Below are 24,518 nucleotides of genomic sequence, written 5' to 3'. Positions count from 1 at the left end.
ATCTGGTGGAAGGGAAAGATCAAATCCAGAAATTGAGGCGATCCTAGAATTTTCACCCACTTAGCTCCCGAATTTTAAGGAAGAGAATCTCCCTTAAAGGGAGATTTCTGTTTGAAGGGAGAATCTTTAAAGTCTTCTTGAATGAAATGTTCTTTGATCAGGTTAACATAGCATCAGAGTATCTAAAGTTAGTTGGCACAACCACAGGCTTTCCTTTGCCAGTTGTGCAGTGGTCAAGAATATTGACACTGGAGCTAGGCAGCCTAGCCTCAGAGCCCATTCTACCAACTTCCTCCTTAGGCCTCAGTATCTACATCAAACAATGGGAAAAGGGTTGTCTATGCCTCCTAAGATTCTGAGGATTATTTGAACTGATAGCATGTACAGTATGCAGGCTAGTGGCCTGTCACCAAGTGCTTCAGCTACTATTATCTTTAGGATAGCTTTATCCTACTGTTACCTTTAGGATAACTCACTGTGAAAAGCTTTCCAAAAAGTAGGGGGTGGTTTGTTCTAAATAGGATTCTGACACTGGAGAATGAATGACCTCCTAACTATAAATGGAACAATTAAAATTAATATAATTAAAAAATATAGTACATCGTTAAACCCACTGCCATCGAGTTGATTCCATTTCATAGTGACTCTGTCTAGGATTTCCAAGACTGTAAATCTGTACAGGAACAGATAGCCTCAACATTTTCCAGATGAGAGGCTGGTGGGTTTGAACCACCCACCTTGTGATTGACAGTGCAATGGTTACCCGATAGTGCCACTAGAGCTCCTTTAGCAAATAGCACATTTAAATAAAAGATGGTTACTATTTGTTGAATGTATATACACTGGAAATTGCTCCAAATACTTTTTAATCAATTAACTTAAAAAAAGGATATTTTATTGAAATTTTGGTGAAGTTTACACAGCAGGTTAAGTTCTAATTTTCACATAAATTGCTCACTGATATTAGTTACATTTATCACAGTGTGTTCATGTTCTCTTTAATTGTGTCTATTTGTATCCCTTTCAGTACTCTAGTTTCTCTATCCCCTTCGTTTCTTATCTGTTTTTGAGTAATTGTGGACCTTTTGGCTTCATACTCATGGTTTTTAGGTAGAACACTGGTCTTATGAGTAGTATTTTTTATTTTCTGTAGCACTCTCTTATTGTCACTACAAGATGATTTGGGGATAGACTCGGGACTAGGTGTAAAGAGTGTCTCAGGGAGTTTGTGTTAGGCCGAGTTGACCAGAGAAACAAATCCAAACACTCGTGTGTAAGCAAGAGCTTTATATCAAGAAGTAATTGTATATCAGGAAAACATCCCAGCCCCATCCAGATCAAGTCCGTAAGTCCAATACTAGTCCACACATCCCTCTTCAGACTCATGCAGACACATGCAATGATGCAAAATGCAGGAACATCACCAACCAGTGGGTGCAAAGTCTTGTGGATTCCATATCAATGGGTCCACACCCAGGGCTCTGGCAGGACTCAGTGGGGCTCAGTGTAAAGGGGGAGAGAGAGAGAGAGAGAGAGAGAGAGAGAGAGAGAGAGAGAGAGAGAGAGAGAGAGAGACCGACCGACCTCCAGGGAGCCATTTATCTCAGTGGCAGCTGCAACCTGATGAATAGGCTAAACACTCATATTTTCCTACAGGTGACATGTTAGCACAAAAAAACCATGAGGGTTTTCTTCTCCACTGTTTATTTTAAAAATAAGAATATGTTTTCTGCTCTATTCTTTTCCTCCAGGACCACCTATTTTTTTCATTTTATTTTTTGGGGCTCTATTAACTCTTATCACAATCCATACATATATCCATCATGCTAATCACATCTGTACATATGTTGTAGGACCAACTATTATGACACTGATGAGAATGATCTGTGGCGGTAGCTGGGTTCCCTCTAGTTCTGGCAGTAGGCTTGATGAGATTGTAGCTTTTATAGACTTAGTTCTTCCCTGCACTTTTGGTTACCTTCTTACTGCTGTGTTCCTGGCAAGTGAAGCTGGAAGCTGGACCACTTGCAATGTTTTAGGACCCCACTTGCTTCTATTTCCACTAGGGTACAGATTGTGATTTTTATGTGCTAGATTATGCCAATTAACTGAGTTTCCTGGTGAGAATACGGTCCTGAGTGTTCAAAATTCAGAATACCAATGCTGGAAGGTATTTGGTATTATGAGTACCTGTATTTGAGTCTTTGATATGTATATGCATATTCCTGGGTCAGTAAAATGTATTACAACTGGGGTCCCATTTCATACGAGGAGGGTATGCCCAAAAGTATTGCTACAAGGTCATAAAAACCTTTATTAAATAAACGTGAAGATATTGTTCCTTGGCATATCTTCCACTCAGATCTATACAGCCTGAAGGTGGTGTTTCCATTTTCTACATGTGCCCACGAGAATCCGCTGCTCTTCAGTCTATACCTGTCAAAATGGCAGCTTGCACATCCTCAAGGCACTCAAATTCTGTTTCTTTTATGTGCTCTTTGCATTTGTGAACAAAAAGATGTCCGAAGAGAGGCACGACAAAGGGGCTGGAGAGCAGATGAGGAGAAGTTTTCCAGTGGAATTCTCATAGGACAGTGCTTGCTGTCTTCAAAGAGTTAACAGGTGTGTTGTGCTCCAAAACAATCCCTTGGTTCAACTTTCCTGGTCCTTTCTCAGCAATGTAGTTTTCATTTACTTAAACCAAACCAAACAAGCCTTAGTAGGCGCTCTGATGGGGTGGTGGGTTAGATGCTGGACTGCTATTTCCATGACCAGCATTTCAAACCTACATATTGCTTTGTGGGAGCAAAGTGAGGCTCTCTGCTCTGGCACAAAGGGGCCGTTCACTCTGCCCTGTACGGTTGCTAACTCCTATAGTTTTTCTCCAGGATATTTTAAGGTTTTATATTTAACCTCTAAGTCTTTGATCCACTTTGAGTTAGTTTTGCGTGTGATGTGAGGTCTTATTTCCCTTTCCATCAGGTGAATATCTTGTTTTGGCAGCATCAGTTATTAGACTGCTTCTGCCCCACTGAATGGACTTTGACTTATTGCAAAAAATCAGTTGTCCAGAGATGACTGGGTTTAATTTTTAGTTCCCCATTTTCTTCCACTGGCTTATGGATATATTGAACCGATACTAGGCTGCTTTGTTATACTGACTGTATAGTATGGTTTGATATCTGGGAGTGTGAAGTCTCCTGTTTTGTTTGGAAAAGTCTTCATTTTTCCTCAATATTGTATTGGCTATTTGGGATTTCTTTCTTTTTCTTATGAATTTGGTTATTATTATTCTTTTTAATCATTTTATTAGGGGCTCATACAATTCTTATCATCATCCATACATTCATCAATTGTGTAAAGCACATTTGTACATTCATTGCCCTCATCATTCTCAAAAACATTTGCTCTCCACTTAAGCCCCTGACATCAGGTCCTCATTTTTCCCCTCCCTCCCTGCTCCCCTCTCCCTCATGAACCCTTGATAATTTATAAATTATTATTTTGTCATATCTTGCCCTGTCTGATGTCTCCCTTCACTTCTTTTCTTTTGTCTGTCTCCCATGGAGGAGGTCACATGTAGATTCTTGTAATCAGTTCCCCCTTTCCAGCCCACCCTCCCTCTACCCTCCCAGTATCACCACTCACACTATTGGTCCTGAGGGATCATCCGCTCTGGATTCCCTGTTTCCAGTTCCTGTATCTGTACCAGTGTACATCCTCTGGTCTAGTCAGATTTGTAAGGTAGAGTTGAGATCATGACAGTGGGGGAGGAGGAAGCATTTAGGAACTAGAGGAAAGTTGTATTTTTCATCGTTGCTACATCGCACCCTGACTGGCTCGTCTCCTCCCCCTGACCCTTCTGTAAGGGGATGTTCAGTGGCCTACAAATGGGCTTTGGGTCTCCACTCCGCACTCCCCACCTCATTCATTATGATAAGATTTTTTGTTCTGATGATGCCTGATACCTGATCCCTTTGACACCTTGTGATCGCACAGGCTGGTGTGCTTCTTCCATGTGGGCTTTGTTGCTTCTGAGCTAGATGGCTGCTTGTTTACTTTCAAACCTTTAAGACCCTAGACGCTATACCTTTTGATAGCCAGGCACCATCAGCTTTCTTTTTTTACATTTTATTAGGGACTCGTACAACTCTTATCACCATCCATACATATACATACATCAGTTATATAAAGCACATCCATACATTCCCTGCCCCAATCATTCTCAAGGCATTTGCTCTCCACTTAAGCCCCTTACATCAGGTCCTCTTTTTTTTTTACCCTCCCTCCCCTCTCCCCCCTCCCTCATGTGCCCTTGGTAATTTATACCTCGTTATTTTGTCATATCTTGCCCTATCCGGAGTCTCCCTTCCCCCCTTCTCTGCTGTCCCTCTCCCAGAGAAGAGGTCACATGTGGATCCTTGTAATCAGTTCCCCCTTTCCAACCCACTCACCCTCCACTCTCCCAGCATCGTCCCTCACACCCTTGGTCCTGAAGGTATCATCCACCCTGGATTCCCTGTACCTCCAGCCCTCATATGTACCAGTGTACAGCCTCTGTCCTATCCAGGCCTGCAAGGTAGAATTCGGATCATGGTAGTTGCGGGGAGGAAGCATCCAGGATCTGGGGGAAAGCTGTGTTCTTCATCGGTACTACCTCACACCCTAATTAACCCATCTCCTCTCCTAAACGCCTCTATGAGGGGATCTCCATTGGCCGACACTTGGGCCTTGGGTCTCCACTCTGCACTTCCCCCTTCATTTAATATGGTATATATATATACATATATACACATACACACACACACTTATATCATTGTTTGTTTTTTTTTGCATGATGCCTTATACCTGGTCCCTTGGCACCTCGTGATCGCACTGGCCGGTGTGCTTCTTCCATGTGGGCTTTTTTGCTTCTGAGCTTGATGGCCGCTTGTTCACCTTCAAGCCTTTAAGACCCCAGACACTATCTCTTTTGATAGCCGGCACCATCAGCTTTCTTCACCACATTTGCTTATGCACCCATTTGTCTTCAGCGATCCTATCATGGAGGTGTGCAGTCAATGATATGATTTTTTGTTCTTTGATGCCTGGTAACTGATCCCTTTGGGACCACTCGATCACACAGGCTGGTGTGTTCTTCCATGTGGACTTTGTTGCTTCTGAGCTAGATGGCCGCTTGTTTATCTTCAAGCCTTTAAGATCCCAGTCACTATCTCTTTTGATAGCCGGGCACCATCAGCTTTCTTCACCACATTTACTTGTTCACCCACTTTGGCTCCAGCCGTTGTGTCGGGAGAGTGAGCATCATAGAGTTCCAATTTAATAAAAGAAGGTATTCATGCATTGAGGGAGTGTTTGAGTAGAGGCCCAAGGTCCTTCCGCCACCTTAATACTTGACCTATAAATATAGACACATAGATCTATTCCCCATCCTCCTATATATATTTGCATGTACATGTCTTTGTCTAGACCTCCATGAATGCCCTTTGACTCCTAGCTCTTTCCTCCATCTCCCTTGACTTTCCTCCTGCCCTACTACCATGCTTCATCGCCACCTGGGCTAGAGTATACCTCTTCTCTAAGCAACCTTACCCGCACCATCAGCTTTCTTCGCCACATTTGCTTATGTACCCATTTGTCTTCAGCGATTGTATCAAGGAGGTGAGCACACAATGATATGATTTTTTGCTATTTGATGCCTGATAACTGATCCCTTTGGCACCTCGTGATCACACAGGCTGGTGTGCTTCTTCCATGTGGGCTTTGCTGCTTCTGAGCTAGATGGCCACTTGTGTACCTTCAAGCCTTTAAGAGCACAGATGCTATATCCTTTGATAGCCAGACACCATCAGCTTTCTTCACCACGTTTGCTTATGTACCCACTTTGTCTTTAGCAGTTATGTCGGGAAGGTGAGCATCACAGAATGCCAATTTAATGGAAGAACGTATTCTTGCATTGAGGGAGTACTTGAGTGGAGGTCCAATGTCCTTCTGCTACCTTAATACTTAACCTATAAATGTATGCAGATAGATCTTTTTTTCCATCCTCACATATAAATATATTTGCATATGTACATGTCTTTATCTAGACATCTATAAATGTTCTTTGCCTCCTAGCTCTTTCCTCCATTTCCTTTAACTTTCTTCCTGTCCTCCTATCATGCTCAGTCCCCACAAGGGTTTCAGCAATTCCTCTTGGTTACATTATGCTTGATCATGCCCTACCAGGCCTCCCACACCCTTCTCACCACCAATTTGGATCACTTGTTCCCTTGTCCCTGGGTTTGCTAACACCACTACTTTCCCCCCCACTTCCACCTCTCCCATGTCCCCCCAGAACTGTCGGTCCTGTTGTTTTCTCCTCCAGATTGTTCATCCAGCCTGTCTTATTTAGACAGACCTGCAGAGATAATAACATGCACAAACACAAGACAGAGCAAAACCAAGCAACAATATACATCAAAACAACAACAACAAACCAATGACAACACAAAAAAGAAAAGCTTGTAGTTAGTTCAAGGATTGATCGTTGGCTTTTAGGAGTATTTTCCAGTTCAGTCTGTTGGGGTACCATGCCCTGGCTCGAAGTCCACCTTCAGCATTCCCTTGCTGCTCCATTCCCTTGCTGTTCTGTTGCACCCCCTTAGTGTTTTGCCTCGGTGTGGTGGGATCAGATCGGGTGCAATTCCCACACTGTGTCTCCGGTGTTGTCCCCTGTAGGGCTATTGGTTAGTGTGGGACATCATGTCTCATAGTGGGGCCAGCCATGTGGTCCTCTCTGTGGACTGGCTGCTCTAATTAGGAACATCGTCTTCATGGCCTGGTGGGCCAGGATGTGCTTCACTCTCTCCTCCTCTCCCTTCATCTGCTCCCGTGTGCTCCAATCAGATATGTCCCTCTCCCGGAGCTGCAGATTCAATGTCATCATTTGAAACAATTCTTCTGGGGGGAGGGACAGGTGTCCACTTAGTAGTTGGGATTGGGGCTGGCCCCCCAGAGAATTTGGTTATTATTTCAGCTGTACATGGATTGCATTTTATCTCTAGATTGATTTAGGTCGAATTGACATTTTCACTGTGTTAAGTCTTCTAATCCATGAGCATGGGATGATGTTGTTCTTGGATGCTGCCAAGTCAGTTCTGATTCATAGCGACTCTGTACACAATAGATTGAAACACTGCCTGGTTCTGGTCCTGTGCCACTTTCACAATTTGTTGTTATGCTTGAGCCTGTTGTTGCAGACAATGTGTCAATCCATCTCATTGAAGATTTTCCTCTTTTTCACTGCCCTTCTACTTTACGGGGCATGAAGTCCTTTTCCAGGGACTTGCTTTTCCTGTTGATATAGTCAGAGTACATGAGACAAGGGCTCGTCATCTTTGCTAAAGGAGCATTTTGGCTGTACTGCATCCACGACAGATTTGTTTGTTCTTTTAAGAGTCCATTGTACGTTCACTGTTTTTCACCAACAACTGGGTCATTTCTTCTGCAGTCTTTCATATTCATTGTCCAACTTTCACATTTATATGAGGTGACTGAAAATATATGACTTAGATCAGGTTCATCTTATTCTCAAAGTAATATCCGTACACAGAGAAAATGTCTGTGCAGTGTCTCCCTCGAGGAAAGTCTCTGGGAAGCGGGGCAGTGCTGCCCTATACTCTCTGGTTCTTCCTGTAGGTGGGGCCACCATGTTCAGCTACTATGTGGGGCTGGTATCCTCTGTTACTGCGGTTTCTGGGTGGACCAATTGAGCAGGCTCCTATTCTAGGTTTCCAGCTCCTATACAGCCTGAGCTACTATAGTTCGAAACTGCTGTGGAGTGGGAAAGAAAGAAAGAGGCATCAGGGAATGTGTTTGGAAGCAGTGCCTGTGTTTAATGACATTCCAGAGTAGCTGTGGGGCCAGGTGTTCCCCCATGCTCCCAGTAGTCTAGCAGAAAGGCCTGCAGAGCAGAGGTAGGGCTCGCAGCGTGGGAATGGAGCAGGAGGCAAATGAAGTGGAGAAGAAGCTCTTAGTGTCCTAGTCATACAGCTGGCTTTACCCAGCTTGGTCTCCTCCGACCCTCCGTATTTCTACAAAGGCATAATCCATGACTTCGCTCAATGCAGACATAAGCGCATCAGTTAAATTCTAGCTGTTATTATTTTTATGGCCACATTTTCTAAATAACACAAACGATGGTCAGAAAACAGAACAAAACAAATCCTCCATTTTTGCTTAACATTGGATTTCTCACAATAACCTGTTCTTTGCAACATAATTATGTAGGTAAATGAGGAGTGGCTGTATGCTATATACTAAGACCTATATTTGATTTATTAACATTGGATAGAAATTGTACCTAATTAATTGTACCTAGTACTATTCCTACTTAAGTGAAAATTTGACTTAAATGCAGACTTGGGAATGGAAAATTTTCATAATTTGGGGACTGCCTATATGTGATATGGTGTTCCCATAACATACAAATCACACATTTCACAGAATGTAATGTGGACATCCAGTGATGCACAGTGGTATTTGAGTTTTCAGTATCCTTAGTGGTCCTCTTTTTAGATGTTCTGTCTATAGTTGAAGCGTTGTTGTCAAGTCTCTTACTAATATTGTGAAGTCATCTATTTCTCCTGTCACATTAGTCAGTGTTTGTTTAATGTGCTTCAGTGCCTTGCATGCACACACACACACACACACACACACAGTACCCCCCAAAAACCCAGAAAAAAGCTCTGCGCAGCACACATTTTTCCCTGCTAGGTGAGCATTGAGCAACTTGCTCTGAGTCAGTGCACCCAGTAGTGTCACTGGGAATGTTCTCTCTGGTCACAGTGAATTTCTTGTAAAAGCTGTTTTGCTTGAACCTCATTTTTTGGTGTGATGGCTGGTTTAAGAGAATAGCATGCAGCTGTGAAATTGTGTTTCCTGCTCATTAAATATGCTGCCGAATCTGTTGTGCTATTGAACACAGCTTACAAGGACAGTGCTGTGGGAAAAACTAAAGTGTACGAGTGGTTTTCTCATTGCAAAAAAAGCTGAAATGCCAATTGATGACAAACCTCATTCTGGACGCATGTCAACTTCCTGAACGGATGAAAATGTTGAATCAGTGCATTTGGAGTTCATTCTACCAGGGCAGACTGTTAACCAAGCTTTCTATGAGAGGTCTGAAAAGATTGAGTAACTGTGTGTGACAAAAAAGGCCTGATTTATGGCAATTGGGGTTCGGTTTTGCCACCCCGACAGTGCACCAGTTTTTTGGCAAAAAACATCATGCTTCTCTTGCCCTACACACCTTACTCAGCTGACCTGGCTTGGTGTGACTTCTTTTTGTTTCCACAAATGAAAAGGGATATGAAAGGATAGTGATTTGGTGATATAGACGAGCTGAAGAAAAAAATGAGGGAGATGCTGTCAGCCATCTAAACAGATGAATTTGAAAATGTTTTCAAGGATGGAATCACAGATTTGACAAATATATTAAGTGTAATGGAGATTACTTTAAAAGTGATATAGTTGTTTTGTAAAAAAGTCTAAATACAAAGCTATGGGGAAGAAATTCCTTTTTTGTTTTTTGTTTTGGTACTGATATATAAATAATTGGTATGTCTTCTTGCTGCAGTGAACCTTTTCTTATTATGCAACATCCTTTATCTTTTTTAATAGATTATAATTTTAGGTCTGTTTTATCTGTTAACAGTATGGCCACCTCTGTTCATTTTCGTTTTCTGGCTACTTGTCATACCTGGTTGCATTGAATATTTCCCTCCTTTTTCCTCCTTCAGTTGGTGTTATATCCAAGGTGTGTTTCTTATACGTAGAAAAAATACGGATCATGTTAAAAAAATTAAAAATCTAATCTGCCACTTTCTGCCAATTGCATCGGGGCATTATTTAGATTACTTACTTTTTAATAATGAAATTGAAAATGAAATGCCTTCCTCACTTATTTTTCTATTTTTTTGTGTTGTTTCTTCTTTGTTATCTTTATCATATTTTCCCATTTTTGTTTATATTTGCTTGCTTTTATCTGATGAGCTGTTTTGCTTTCTTCCTTCATTTTTCTGGATTTTTTTTCTTGACGATTTCTTAGTTGTTACTACATATAAAGGGGCTTCAGAAATTTCATGGAAAAATTCCTTATCTTTTTGTTTCATTTTCCCATGGACATTTTACCTTTCACAATTTAAACTTGCATCAGTGTTTATCACACGAACAACAGTTAACATACAACCGTAATATAAAAATTTATTCCTGGTGTGCTCCTCCTTCCCCCATTTCTGTTGGTGCATCTCCATTGACATCAAGATAGAAACGATCTTGATGAAAGTGAGCCTTTATTGAGGGCCCAGGACCATTGGGCTCAGGAGAACCCCACCAGCAGGAGGCATGAGAGCCGGTAGACGGGGCCCTTATTTGACCTTCTTGGGACGCGGTTGTTGGCGTGGCCTCACTTGTTCTTGCAGCAGTTAACCGCACGGGGGTGAAGGCGAGCATAACCCTTGCGGCAGATCACCTTGTCGCAGTTGTACTTCTGGGCCACCTGGTGCAGGGACGGCTTGATGATGCCAGCACGCAGACGCAGCCCCAAGTGCAGGGTGGACTCTCTCTGGATGTTGCAGTCCAAAAGGGTGCGGCCATCCTCCAGCTGTGAACCAACAAAAATCAGACGCTGCTGGTCCGGGGAATGCCCTCCTTGGCTTGAATTTTAGCTTTGACATCCTCGATGGCGCCTCTGGGTTCACCCTCAAGGGTGATGGACTTGCCCGCCAGGGTCTTCACAAAGATCCGCACTTCTGCGTTTGCCTCTTGGGCCCAAAAAAACATATTGTGCTAATTCCTTACTAACCTATTATGTTCTTTTGGGTTTTAATTATTGAGTTTATTCTCTGAAAATAGCATATAGGTACTCTGTCTTGTGACTCCCTGGGCTTTTTTTTTTTTTTAAAGTTTCTTCGATGATTTTACCTCGCCACCCCTTGTACAAACACAAGGATTTATCTAATGCGCATGCCTTTCCTTTTGGATGACGTCCTTGAGTAATACTTGCAAAGCTGGTCTAGTAGCAGTAAATTCCAAGAACCTTTTTGGGGAAGTATCTTTAATTTTTCTCTTTTTGAATGACAACTTTGCTGGGTGAAGAATTCTTGGTTGGCAATTGCTTTTGTTCAGTGCTTTATGTGTGTGGTTCCATTGTCTCCTGACATATTCTTGGGATAAATCTGCATTGATTCTTACAAAAGCCTCTTGGTATGTTAAATTATTATTTTTTCTCTTGATTCTTTCTGAATCCTCTCCTGATCTTTGGTTTTTAGAAATTGCATCAGGATCTGACAGGGAGCTGATCATTTTGTACCTCTTGTGATGGGGGTGCATGTAGCGTCCTGTGTTTGCAAGCTTGGTTCTCTGAACACATCTGGAAAATTTTCTCTTGATTATCTTTTAGAAAATTGTTTCTGTGCCTTCATTGTTGTCAAGATGATCTGGGATTCCAAAAACTATAATGTTAGATGTCTTTATGAATCCCAAATTTTCTTTTGAGTTTGCTTTTCTTTGTTCTTTTCTCTTGAGATGTGCTAAGTTTAGCTATTTTGTCTTTCAACTCATTTGTTCTATCTTGTCTGATCAACTCTATTGTTGAGTGTTTCTCTTGTTTTATTCTTCACTTCCAAAGTTCTCTGTTCCTATTTATTTGTCTATGTCATGTTTTCAGTTTCTTTGTTGAGGCTCCTCCTTTGTACTAGCATGTACATAGAAGTACTTTGTCTTCTGTGAATTTTGCTTTAAATATATTTAGCATCATAGTCTGAAGCTTCTCAATTTTTTTCTATTAGTCCCTCCTCCATAGGAGATGTTTCCTCTTCAAATTTTGCTTTTGATTGATTTTCTTCTCATGTTGTTTTCGTGTGTTTTACTAAGTTTTGGTGAACTTTGGCTTTTTTTAAATTTTAAATATTCTGGATTTTGTGGGAAAACTTTTAGATTGGGTGCTGTGGTGGAACAATGGTGCAGCACCCAGCTGATAACCAAAAGCCTGGGGTCCACGCTCACCAGTGCTCCCTGGGAGAGCAGCATCCCACCTCCAGAGACCGCCCTGGGAACCCCTGGGAGCAGCTCCGGTCTGCCCAATGAGGTCTCTATGAGTCAGAGTTGGTCTGGGGCAGGGGTTCTCAACCTTTCTAGTGCCGCAACCCCTTAATGCAGTTCCTCATGCTGTGGTGACCCCGAACCAGAACATTATTTTAGCTGCTACTTCATAATTGCCATTTTGTTACTGTTACGAATCGGGTGACCCCTGTGAAAGGGTCATTCAATCCCTAATAGGGTCGTGACTCACAGGTTGAGAACCGCTGTGGGAGCAGCGGGCTTGGCTTCTTCTCCTTTGAACCACTAGGGGACACCATTAGCCTTAGGTCCCACCCACCCTCTCTCCCCTAGCCGATTTTAGGATTCTGGATGCTGATCCTTAGGTTTCACCACACGTGTTTGTGTGGTGGGAGGATTAGCTGGTCTCAGATGTTGATGTAAGTGGCTTGACTTTCCTGTGGCAAAAGTGGAGAGCTCTCTGTCTGTACTTTATGGGTGCCCTGCTTGTGCTTTTCACTTTGTCCCACTTTGGGTAGGGAGGGAGCCAGTTCCAAGCTTGCCCTGCTGCCTTAGCCATTCCTCCTGGTCGTAGTGCCTGTGCATCTCAGGCCTCAGTGAGATTAGCTCTCGCACCAGTACTAGGACCCACTAAGAGGCAGCACACTTGGCCAGCTTCCTCAGATTAGCTCCTCTGTTTGGAGGAATGCCCAGTTCCATCTGAAAATGGCCAGGATAAGCATGTGGCCCCAACCTTGGCAGGTAGGTTCTGCCAATGTGTGTGCTGCCCCTGCCCCTCCTCTGGACTCACCCTACTCTCCCACACCTCAGCTGTCATCTGATCTCAGTCTGGGCTTGTGTGTCTGCATTCGGTGTTCAGTGAGCTCACTGCTGGGGAGTAATGGGGAGTGCCTACTCCACCGTCTTACTCTGACCCTCATTTCTAATTGCTGTTTTAGGGTTCAGGAAGCTGAGGCACAGGGAAAGCACCCTATCGAAGACCACACAACAGTTAAGGGCAGAGCCAGATTCAAATCCAGGCATTCTGATTGCAGAGTTCACAGTCATCTATTTCATTGTTTGCATGTGCAGACACACACAGTTACTTTAGATCTGTTTGTCACTGTGTTTCATTTTATTAACTGCAGACTTCAGTTAGGTGAAAGCGAAAAATAAAAATTTTCTAGGACGTGTCTGCATAAAAGCTTGCCTTTTCTACTCTGTAGAAGTGTTGTTTCTGATGTTATGTCTAAGACACATTCACTGTGATTTTTTTTGTATTACACAAGAATAGGATTATGAATTTGATTTACCAAGGCATCCAGATATAAGAATGCATTCTTTAGAAATGGTTTTCTCTTTACATTTCAGCTACATATATTCTGGTTAGTGTGTGAGTGATAACACTTTGCGTGTGCTTTACAAAATTAACTGCTGTGTCTTTTAACCTTGCAAGCATTTAAGCAATTAGGGTTATAGCAGATCCTAATTTGTGAAGTATTTGCTTTGTAGGATTTAGAAACGGATAAGTTTGTGACAAATCATACTTCTGGCATGCTTCATTATAAAAAATACTAGATTACACTAAAGTTAATCATCTGAATTCCTCCGCCTCGTTGACATAAATGTAGCACTTTCTGGGCTTTAAAAACAAAACCCCAAACTGGGCAAAACTCATATGCCACTAGATGGAGCCCTGGCTATTTGGGTAGAAACAAACTGGTTTGGACATTAAATCACAAAGTCATATCACACTGAAGGGTCCCTGGTATTTGAGGCCCTGAGCTTTTAATGGTAGAAGGCGTCTTTGTTCTTTGCCTGACCTGCAGAGTGAAATCTCTGCCTTTCTTCCTGCGCTCCGGCTTTGACACAAGCCAGATGGCGGTGGTGATGGGAGGCCGCCTGGTGCAGCAGTTGATGGAACGAATAGGAAGACATTTTATGGTGAGCTGCGGGAGCACAACTAGGCTGTAGCTTTGCTAAGTAATTACATTTACTGCGCACACTTTTATAGGTCGCAAGGAAGAAATACATTCTTAGTTACAGTGTTGCGAGGTATAGACCTTTGATCTTTTATTAGTCAGTAGTCTGCTCCAAAGGAATGCTCTCTTGTCCCTGCTCTGCATTCACTCTCAAACGGCATGTTTATTTATGTTTAATGGTTCTTTCAGGCTGTGCATTGTGATCCTTACCTTCCCTCTCCCCCCTTTGTCTCCCTTCGTAATGCAAAAGTGTTTTACTTTTGGAGTGAGTTTAGTTTGGAGAAGTCAGAGTTCAGGCATGTTAATACAAGCAGATTTCTGTCAGATATACTCCAGAGTGATTTGGTAAAATATGTTGCTGTGTGTTCTGTGTTTGTTCTTCAAGGAGGTCAGAAGAGAACAGGGACTGACATTTTTTTGTGGGGAGCAGGGGATGATGTGGGGGCGGGAGGGGGTAGGAAATGAACAAGACAGTAATTTGACATCCATTTTTGGACATTTAGTGGTGAAGCCATTTACTATGCTGATTTAAATAAAATATTTGGCGTTAATATTGCCTATTATTTTCCATTTCCATTTGAAGTTCTTCTTTCCCTTTACCAACTGAAATAGTATATAAAACCTTTTTAGAAATTCTAAAATCTGAACTTTCCCTACTGTTCAACATGTACATAATTTTGAAATTCTTCCATATGATTCATTTTTCCAAATTAAAAAAAGACATTTGCCCTTTTAAATGTTAGGCCATGAATATTAGTCACACAATTGATCTAGAAATTATAAATTTCAATGAAAATCTATATTTATCATGCTTTTTCAAACTTAATGCTTTTCTAAAGTAAAATCTCTGATTTCCCCCCTGATTTGGCACAAAAGAAATCTCTTAATCTTACAATATTTTACAACATTTTCCAGGGGAGAGAGATTTGCAAATAGTTGTTGGACTAAGTGAGTCCGGTATTTGTGCTCAGATATTACAGGGTTCCCTCTTTATTCTCTCCCTGCTTGTTGGCTGTGTGCCTTTGGACTTGGAGCTTGGGTTCCCTCACATATATATATATACTGGCGGTGCGACTTAGCTTCTAGGTTTATTGTACTAATAAACAATACCATGTGGACTATAGGCCTAAGCCAGTGCCTGTCACATAGTAGGAGCTTAGTAAATGCTAAATCCTTTCAACTTTTAAATTTCACCACTTCTTTCAACCATTTGCATGCTGTGTCCACATACTGTGCTATTATATCATGTGTACTTTCATCATAAGATGTTAATTAACCATCTGAGAAACAAGCATTTAAAATGTTTTATCACCGTGTGTGCTAAGTTCCAGATAAAACCTTATCCATCAGTTGTGCAATGGATGTGTGTAACGTTGAGCTGTTTTAATTTTTTTTTTTTTGGTCTTTTTTCTCCTACTCAGCTCTTGCCTGTGCTCTTGGCCTCTGGTTTTGGTGGTGAAGATACCCCAGTGATGTCTGCGTTCAACCTGCTGCACCTGGTGACGAAGAGCCAGCCCGCAGCCCTGCGAGCCTGTGGGCTGCCTTCAGGTTGCTGTTCCTTGCCTGCTCACAGTGAGGGCCCTGGTCCGAGGGGGTGTGTCTGCTGCAGGAAATGATACACCAGAATGCTTTGCTAAACTTCGTTTTCTTTTACTTGGGCCCTAATTTGAAAGCGGAAATTGGTTATAAATTACCACTCTACTTAGAGTAACATTCATTTCCACAGTCTGTACGACTCTGGGCAACACTGTCCAGTTTCCTTGCCCAGTGTGTCATTGTCGCTAATATTTCATGATAGCTTTTTGTTCTTTAATGCACATTGCACATCTGAAGTCATAATGCTCAGAAGGGGCTGGAAGTCTTGATAAAAAAGTGCCTCAAATCACACAGCGTAGGACTTCTTTCTGAGCAAAGAGTAATAGGAATGCTTTTTGTTTCACATGAAGCCATTCTTTTAGAAAACAAACAAAAATAAAAAGAGCAACCTTAGCATAATTATTAGTTATTCATTGTAGCTAAAAATAGAACATTCTAGTTGATAATGCCCAAATAAACAGAGTACATAGCACAGGCCAGTTGGTTCTGAAATTAGAAAGATCATGCTTTTTAAAACATGTGATTTTAAGTGTTTAAACAAGTGAGGTTTCAAAGTCTTAAGATTTAATTATGTGTTCCTATCATAACTTTAATGTTTTAATTTTATTACAAAAATCAATCCCACTTCTGTGGGCATTTTTATGTATACCTTCTAGTAATGTACATCTTTTACCACATTAGAAAAAAAACAAAGCAAACCTGCTGCTGCCGAGTTGATTCCAAGTCCTCGTGACTCTGTTGGACGGAGTAGAAGCACTTCCTGGCCTTTCTGAGGCTGCAGGTCTTACCAGAAGCAGACTGCTTCTTCTTTCACCCACAGAACAGCTGGTGGGCTCAGAGATGCCAACCAGTTGGCTAGCAGCCCAGCACTTAATCCAGTGTGCCACCAGGACTTCTCTGACCACATTAGAGAGAATGTAATTCCAAGTTCATTAAACATTTGCTGAATATCAGCTGAGTGCCAGAGGGCTGCTTTCTTCAAGGCGTACAAGATGGTGATTGGAGTAGTGAAGCATGGTGCTGTACGGTGATGAGTCTAGAGGCAAGACGGCCAACATGCCTGTCTGGGACACTGGGGGCCCACCGGGGAGGCCAGTCCTCACCCTCTGCTCTCTCTGGGAATGCGGGGCTCGGGGCACAGGGGAAGGCCTTTGACATTAAGGAGGATCCTGTACGGGCTGTAGTGCCTGAGCTGAATCTGAAATTGTGACCGCAGCAATTAGCCGGTGTCCGAGAAATGGGGAGACATCCCTAGCATGTGGAGAAGTGGGCAAGACATAAAACGTGGTAAGTGCCAGGCATGCTCAGAGAATGACGGGTCGTGCATCAAGGCTCGCTTAGGGCAATGAGGGCAAGTAGAGAGTGGTGATGAAGGAAGGGTAGCCAAATCTTGAAGCGCCGTATATGGTGTTCGGAGCAATTTAGATGTTGGCAGGGGGTGAAGGGGTCTAGAATGATAGCACTCTATAAAGCTTGTGTTGACATTGTGGCGGTCAGTGCTAATTCCAGACTGTTTCTATAGGAGGGGATGGCATAGAACCTGATTGGACAGTGAGATAGGACATTTGTCCTGAAGCTCTATTTGCCTAGCCAACACAATTCTGAAAATAGATTTTATATCTATTTGTGGTAACTCGAGGAGCTAGTGACGTTTAATGCATGGATGTCTGTAGCCACTCTCTTCAACATCCCCTGACCCCAACTACGCCCTTGCTTGCCACCGTGAGCTTATATTGAGGGAGTCTGAGGCTAGACGGAAAATTGCTAGGCTAGTGAAGAAGTCAAAAGAAAGGAATAGATTAGAGAGCGATTCAGACGGTAGCACTGACAAGGCTTATCTGTTGAATTGTATGAGATACGAGTGTGAAGGAGAACCTAAACCAATTGTGTCCCTGGGCCATGTGGAACTGTTTCATAGCTGTATACGACCTACATTTAATAACTGGGGTCTGAAGGTTACATACGTTTATACATGACTATGTTTTCCACTGAAGGGGACCAATCAAGTGTGTGAAAACACCCAGCATGGTTCTTGTAACATAGCTTACACAGTTCTTGTAACATGTTAACACCCAGAGTGGGCTGAGTTTAGAGAAACAGCTTATTCATTCTCAGTGGATTCCGCTAGATTTGACAGTCACTGCATTGAAAGGTCTTATAATGAAGTTGTTTTAATTGAATAATCCCTATCTTTAATGCTGTGATCCTAAAATGCCTGAAGGAGAAAATCAGCAGAAAGAAATCTTTGCAGTCGAAGCCCTGAGGAGCAGTGGGCTCCACAGGGACACTTGGAACCACCAGCCCTTCCATGGGAGCAAAATGAGCAACTCTCCAAAGAGTTACTGTGGGAATTCAGTAGATTAAAATGTGAACAGTACTAACAATATAGTAACTGCCATGTGACAAACACCATATGTGTGAATATTCATGCTGTAATTATACCTACTTATATGGATAAATATATATAAGTATTTGTATTCTTCTAATACTAAGACTTTATCTTTCCTTTTTTTTTTTATCTCAACCTGCTTGATTGGCAGCTTTAAGGAGCACAGGGCTTAGATATTAAAGCAAATCCCTGTGAGCCCTCTGTAAGAAAATAACAATGGACAGGAGCTTCATTTTCCTCTTTAAGATGTCAATAATTAGTTTCATTATCAAATGTGACAGTTTCTTTAACAGTGCTTTGTATCTACGAGTGAAAGTTTTTCAATAAATAGATAATTTGCAAAGATTTTGCTAAATAGTCAATTTTTATAAAAGATGTATATACTGAAGGACTGACTTTTGTAATACTTTAAAAAGAAAATGTGCAATAATTGAATGATATATGTATTAACTCCCAATTAATAATACATTTTTGAAAAGAAAGAAAATGTGCTAGAATTTTAGCTTTTAAATGTTCAGATAAGCTCCATGTTTCATGTAACTTCAGTAGGATCCACAGATGCACTTCATGTTTCAGGAATAACTCTCAGTCTGTTGTTTTGATCTCTTTATTTTACTTAAACATTCTATTTTACTAGAACTCAAGTTCTAAAAATATTAATTTATTTTTACTACCCAGGACTGAGGAAAGTTCAGAAAAACATTTTTATCTTCATTACTTAAAAAAAAATTTTTTTAATTGTGTTTTGGTGAGAGTTTGCATCATAGACTACTCAATGACATTGATTCCATTTTTCACAGAGTGCCAGCATTATCATTAATTCCTTTCGTGATTGTTCAGTAATCTCATTTCTCCACTTTCCTAATTTTTGACCATTTGGTATTCTTTCTTAGCTTGGGCTGGTAAACTGATTTTAATTTTTAAAATTTTAATTTTATAAATTTATTGGGTAGAACCATATTGAATAATGTCTGAATGATTCTAGCACATTTGCTTTCTAAGTGTTAGGAAAAAATTAGTCCACGAGTATCTACATGTTTTATAATATGGCTATTAGCAAAGTCTTTGTTATCCATTTATTGAATAAAATTTCACTCTTAGCAATATATCAGTGTTGAAGGAATTATTGCATTTAATATTAATGAAATAAACTTACTAACATCTTAAAGAATAAAAATGAAATTCAAATAGGAATTCCTCTCCTTATTGCTTTCTTTAAGGAAGGAAGGGAGAGGCCAAAATTAGAGATTTAGGAAATTATGATAAAAGTTTAAAGTTTGCTTTAATTTACTGTTCCCTGGTCCAAACCCATTACAACAAAAATCTCTGTAAATCAAAAAGATTTCTGCTCCCTAGCCAGTTCCCTAATTTTGAGTATTATTCAATAAAAAATAATTCCAGAAACAAAAAATAATTGGAACAGGCTCTTAAAGTCGATTATAACGGGACTGACCTGCATGAAGGCCATATCCCAGAAGAGCGATCTGTCGCTTTTCAGCTTTGACTTCTTTACTTCTTATTTTTTAATAAAACATTTTTAATTTAGAGCTTATTAAGTGCCTCTGAGTTATGGTTCACTCATGTTTGTAATTAAAGATTTTCCCCCTCCTGCCTCTCAGAATTTCTTCTTAATTTCCTAAAATAGTTTCCTTTGTATATTAAAAAGAGCACTGGATTAGGAGTCAGCCCTAACCACACTGCTGCCATTAATTTGGGTGACCTTGAGCAAGTCAATAAAGCTCCCTAGGCCTCACTGTCTTCATCTTTAAAATGAGGAATTTACGTGAAATAATCTATTAAATTCTGAAATTCTATGATCTTACAGACTTTCATTTGTTTTTTTTACTCCTGGCTTATGATCCATCAAATCTCAAGAGTCACTCTTAAGTAATGGCTGAGAAGTTGAAGAAAACCTCTGCGAGGCTGTGGTGGGAGGACAGAAGTATTTTCCATGGGAGGACATAGAATTCCTTCCCCCCAAAACAAGACTGAGCATTACTGGAAGGGGGATAAAGAAGCAGTTTCATGCATTGTTTTAATGATGGATAAAAATTAGGTCAAATTATAGCTTAGACCACGTTAGCTTTCAGCCTTTACGGGCGTTTATCTAAATTGTACTAATTTTAGTGGTAAAGTATACTTTTATCTGACTATGGTTGTGGCTCTTTCTTGACTTTGGTGTTGTGCTTAAGTCTCCAGTAAACTGAAGAGTCACATGGCTGTTTTGCAGTTTGTAAAAATATTATAATATGGCATAATGGCCTGATACAGGGATCAGAAGTCCTTCAGATACATATTCAGCACGTCTTGTTTGAAAGTCCTCCAATATCATCTATATAACCATAACCATAGGTCAGGGCTTAGTGGTTCCACAGCTTTGCATGGTGCCTGGCACTTAATAAATATTTGTTAAATGAATGAATAAACATTTGGAAAGTTTACATGTAGGTGAAGTGACAGCTATGACAGAGTGCAAATTTATTTGAGCATCCTTGGGAAGATTGAAAGTAAAGTGCACAGTTTGATTGTATTTTGAATATTGGTCAACGCCAATTCTTCTTTTTTTGCTTTACCTCATTAATACAGTATAGTGACTATAGCTATAAATCACATTGCTGCTAAATAAATAGGGGGAAAAAACTCAGTAACACAGAGTCTATGTTTATTTTCAAGAAGTGCATTTACTTTTTCCTCCAAAAATTGAGGTGTAGGTGATTAGACATACAATGAGAACTAAGAACTTAAGCTTATTCCTTGGAGCAAATTTATATGTAGTACTTGGAAGTTCTCATGTATAAAAAGGAATACTACAGGTATGTATTAAACCAACTCTCAAATTTGCTATTCAAGTTTGAACATCATTAGTTCATTAATAACTGATGGCATTATTGAAGATGTTATTTTCACTGTATGTGTGTGAAGTCATTAGTGGGTTGTACCTCTCTGTGGGTAGATTAACTTTCTGTTAGATTTTTGAAGTATTTCTTTGGACCGTGAAGAGATGAACCTTCTCCCTAACTAGGTTGTGAAAGCTATGACCTTCTTCCCCAGAAAGTGCATAATATATACACGGCCTAGTGGCTAACGCTTCTCACCCAAAGGCTGGTGGTTCGAAGCCTTAAAGATTTACCACCTTGGACACTCTTTGGGACTGTTTTACTCTGGGTCAGGATGAGTTGGAATCGACTCACTGGCAGTGGGTTGGCTCTTAGTTTTCAAGGTATATATTTTAAATCTTCTGAAGCTCTTCAGGGTCGGCCCTTTGACTCGGTCCAGAACCTCCATTCTAAAAGACAGATACACATGGAGCAAATAGAAATACTCTGATGAGAACACAGTGTTTCCGACTGTAAACTTCCTTCCACCGGAGTGTCCTCCACTTGTCCTGCTCATGCCTCTGCCTCCTAGTCACAGCGGTGTTTTAGCTTCATTTTACCTAAAATTATTCGACCACATAGCAGTGTCAGGGAGGTTTTTAAAAAAATCATTTTATTGGGGGCTCATACAACTCTTATCACAATCTGTGCATACATCAGTTGTATAAAGCACATCTGTACATTTGTTACCCTCATTATTCTCAAAACATTTGCAGGGAGAAGATTTTTTAACATTTGTTTTTAATAGACTTAAAAATGGAATTCTTTATTTAACCCAATTCCAAAACGGCTGAGTTGATCCGGTGGCATCCCCATCTTTCCAGTAGATGGCTCTAGTCTTATACTCTTTCACAGCATGAAAGAAGCCTGAAACCATTAGCACAGAGGTGCACTGTGAAAACTTAAACAAAAGTCTATAAAGAATATCCAGTTAGGAACATATGGATTTACAGACCACAAATTTTTCTGCTTATATTATGTTCAAACAATATTTGTAGAGTGCAAAACCTTTTCCCAGTTTCAATAGGATTCCAACTTCCCTGTGCTTGGACATCTCATCGAAATTGTCTTTCATGTATAGACTTTGTATAAACTAAAACAAGTTTTCATAAATTAACTTATCTTGTATCCAAATAGCTGATTTAACAGTAATTTATACTTTTATATGCAGCTAAATTTTCTTCAGCAGACCACCCAAGATTGAAAGAAAATTTCACATTTTGCTTTGCTGTGTTTTGAATTTTTATAGAATCTCGAGACCTATTACTTTAACATGTTGACTGTTAAGCATGCCTCACTTTTTACATGAAATCAAAATATTTTAGGAACCTAAAGAAAATTGTATTTAAAATGCTGATTAATGAGTACTCTGATGCAGCTATGTATTTTTCTTAAACAAAATGTTTGAGTAGCTCAGTGATAAAATAGAGTTTTAGTTAATGTTGAAAAGTTGCTGTGCACTATCTAATTACCAGGTCAGATCTGGACAATATATATTAGTCAAGCCTAAATTGTTATAGAACAATGCATCTGTGTGAATAAGAAGTTGGGCATATGGTTCGTTAAATGTGGAATAAATTATTTATAATCTATTATAGTAACAGTAAAGTATGTGTTTATTATATATTACTAATAACAAAACATATAGCAACATCTATTAGCAACTGGATATGAAAAAAATATAACATTTTAGTTTTGATCGAGAGATTCACTAGTTAATTGACAATGACTAAAGAATATGAAATACTCTATACATTTGAAAACAAATTTAAATTCTCTATTAGGTTGTTTAAACATTATGGACTTTGGGGAAATCATACCTATAAGCTATTAGATTTATCTGCACCAATTCATAGTGATGTGATCTAACAGTGGAAAGATGTATTAAAAACAAGCTGCTTTTACCCAGCAAACACATGTTTAATGAAAGAGTGAATCATGAATGGTCGTTCAGAAGCACTAGTGTTGAGGGTAGATAATGTTTTTTTTTTAGTATATTTTCTAGTTTACAGCTTCATCTTAAACATTTTACTTAGAATTGTAATTCTCATGTCTGCTTTTGCTAGGTACTTTTACATTTAAAACGCCTTAAATAGATTTTTATTCAGATGCCAGCGCAAATAGTTTCCAATTTTTATATTTTTGCATTTGAAATCAACCATTTATTTGGAATTTGTAATTCCCATTTCTTTTATTTAAATTCTCTAGTTAATCATTTCTGTAGATTTAGTACATTTGTGCTGATATTAGGCATTTTGAAAGGCTTGCTCTAAAAATACACCTTGAAGATATAAATTATTTAGGTGGCTCAGAAGAGCAGTCACTTAAAGAATTTAAATGTACTCAGTAGTTAGCACTGGAAATATTTATCACACTCAGCCACATAATTGCAAACATAGAATAGAAGGCCAATTTACACTTGATCTTAGCCAAAAGGCCGAGAAGCAATTAGAATGCCAATTTAAAATCATTTACTTATTTGAATTTTAAGCAAGTAAAGAAAATCCAGAATTCTAAAAAGGTATTTTTATAAGATTTTGTTTTGTTGCAGAACTGTGTATTTTCTTGCTGAATGATAAGACTGTTTCTATTCTGTTCTAGTTTGGTTAATATTCAATGTTTCTTACGTAGATTTTAGATGGCGTTATGAAAAGTTTCAAGGTTTGCACCACATTATTGGTACTGATGAAGAAACAGATAAGAGGCGTAATCTGAATTTACTAGTTTGTTTCTCTGCTTTCTGATGCCAGGCATTTATGTTTTGTACATTTTATTCTCCTTTCTTTTTCTGTAAACTAAGAATGATAAAACATTTTTAAACATCTTTTATAGTTGTAAATTTTTTATAGTTATAGAATTGAATATATGCAATTCACATTGCATTGAATTGTGCAAAGAGTTGTGCTATCACCACCGTGGTCAACTTTATCTAACAGTCTTGTCGAATCTTTCACATTTAGCTATGAACCTCTGGTTTAACATTACCTGGCATTTAAAAAAAAGATTTTTCCCCCCCAGTACCATGCAACTTTAGGCCCTTGCTATAAAGGGAGAGAGAACAGGGACAAGTAAAGAGAGAGGAGCATCAGATACATCTGAGAAAGCTGATGCACTTGACCAGCTGAAGTCTGTTTCTATTACCAGAAAATCCTTTGTTCTTATGAAGTAAACTGAACAAGATTTCCATCTGTTTAGTTCATTGTTACACCTTAGCACCTAGAATTGTGTCCATTACATTGTCTTAAAACTCAAGTAAACCGAGTACCATCAGGTGATTCCTTGTCCTAGACACCCTTTGAGACTGTAAATCTTTGTAGGAACAGCCAGCCTTTCTCCTGAGGACTGCTGGTGGGTTTGAACTGTCAACGTTGGGGTTGGCAATGTACCCAGTACCACCAGGGCTCCTAACACACAGGCGAGTACTACAGATACTTGCTGAATGAAGGAATGAATGGCGTGAATTAGCATCATCATATTATGTATCAAAACAATGGCATACTATAAGTACTGTAGTCTCTGTTAAGGAATGTACACTCGAGTGAAAAATGTGGACACTAGGTTCAACTCTGAAGGGAATTAGACATTTGGTTGTTC

General features: G+C 39.9%; 1 protein-coding gene and 1 pseudogene across 3 annotated transcripts in view; one reads left to right on the top strand and one right to left on the bottom strand.

The window, feature by feature from the left end:
- MSRB3 (methionine sulfoxide reductase B3) overlaps window positions 1-24,518 on the top strand; it is a 175,755-nt gene that overhangs the window by 32,200 nt on the left and 119,037 nt on the right. For 2 of the 3 annotated variants that reach the window (XM_075551334.1, XM_075551332.1), the window contains exon 2: window positions 15,485-15,611. In XM_075551334.1, the coding sequence (XP_075407449.1) occupies window positions 15,536-15,611 (76 nt within the window). In that variant the 5' untranslated portion in view covers window positions 15,485-15,535. Of the gene's footprint in view, window positions 1-2,518; window positions 2,623-15,484; window positions 15,612-24,518 lie in introns of all 3 variants that reach the window. The other variant, XM_075551333.1, reaches the window with a different exon arrangement.
- Window positions 10,361-10,824, bottom strand: LOC142451424 (ubiquitin-ribosomal protein eL40 fusion protein pseudogene; annotated as a pseudogene).

Source organism: Tenrec ecaudatus, chromosome 6 (genome assembly GCF_050624435.1).
Source record: "Tenrec ecaudatus isolate mTenEca1 chromosome 6, mTenEca1.hap1, whole genome shotgun sequence".
Lineage (NCBI taxonomy): Eukaryota > Metazoa > Chordata > Mammalia > Afrosoricida > Tenrecidae > Tenrec > Tenrec ecaudatus.
The sequence above is the reverse complement of the archived record's forward strand: the minus strand, read 5'-3'. Positions and strand labels throughout refer to the sequence as shown.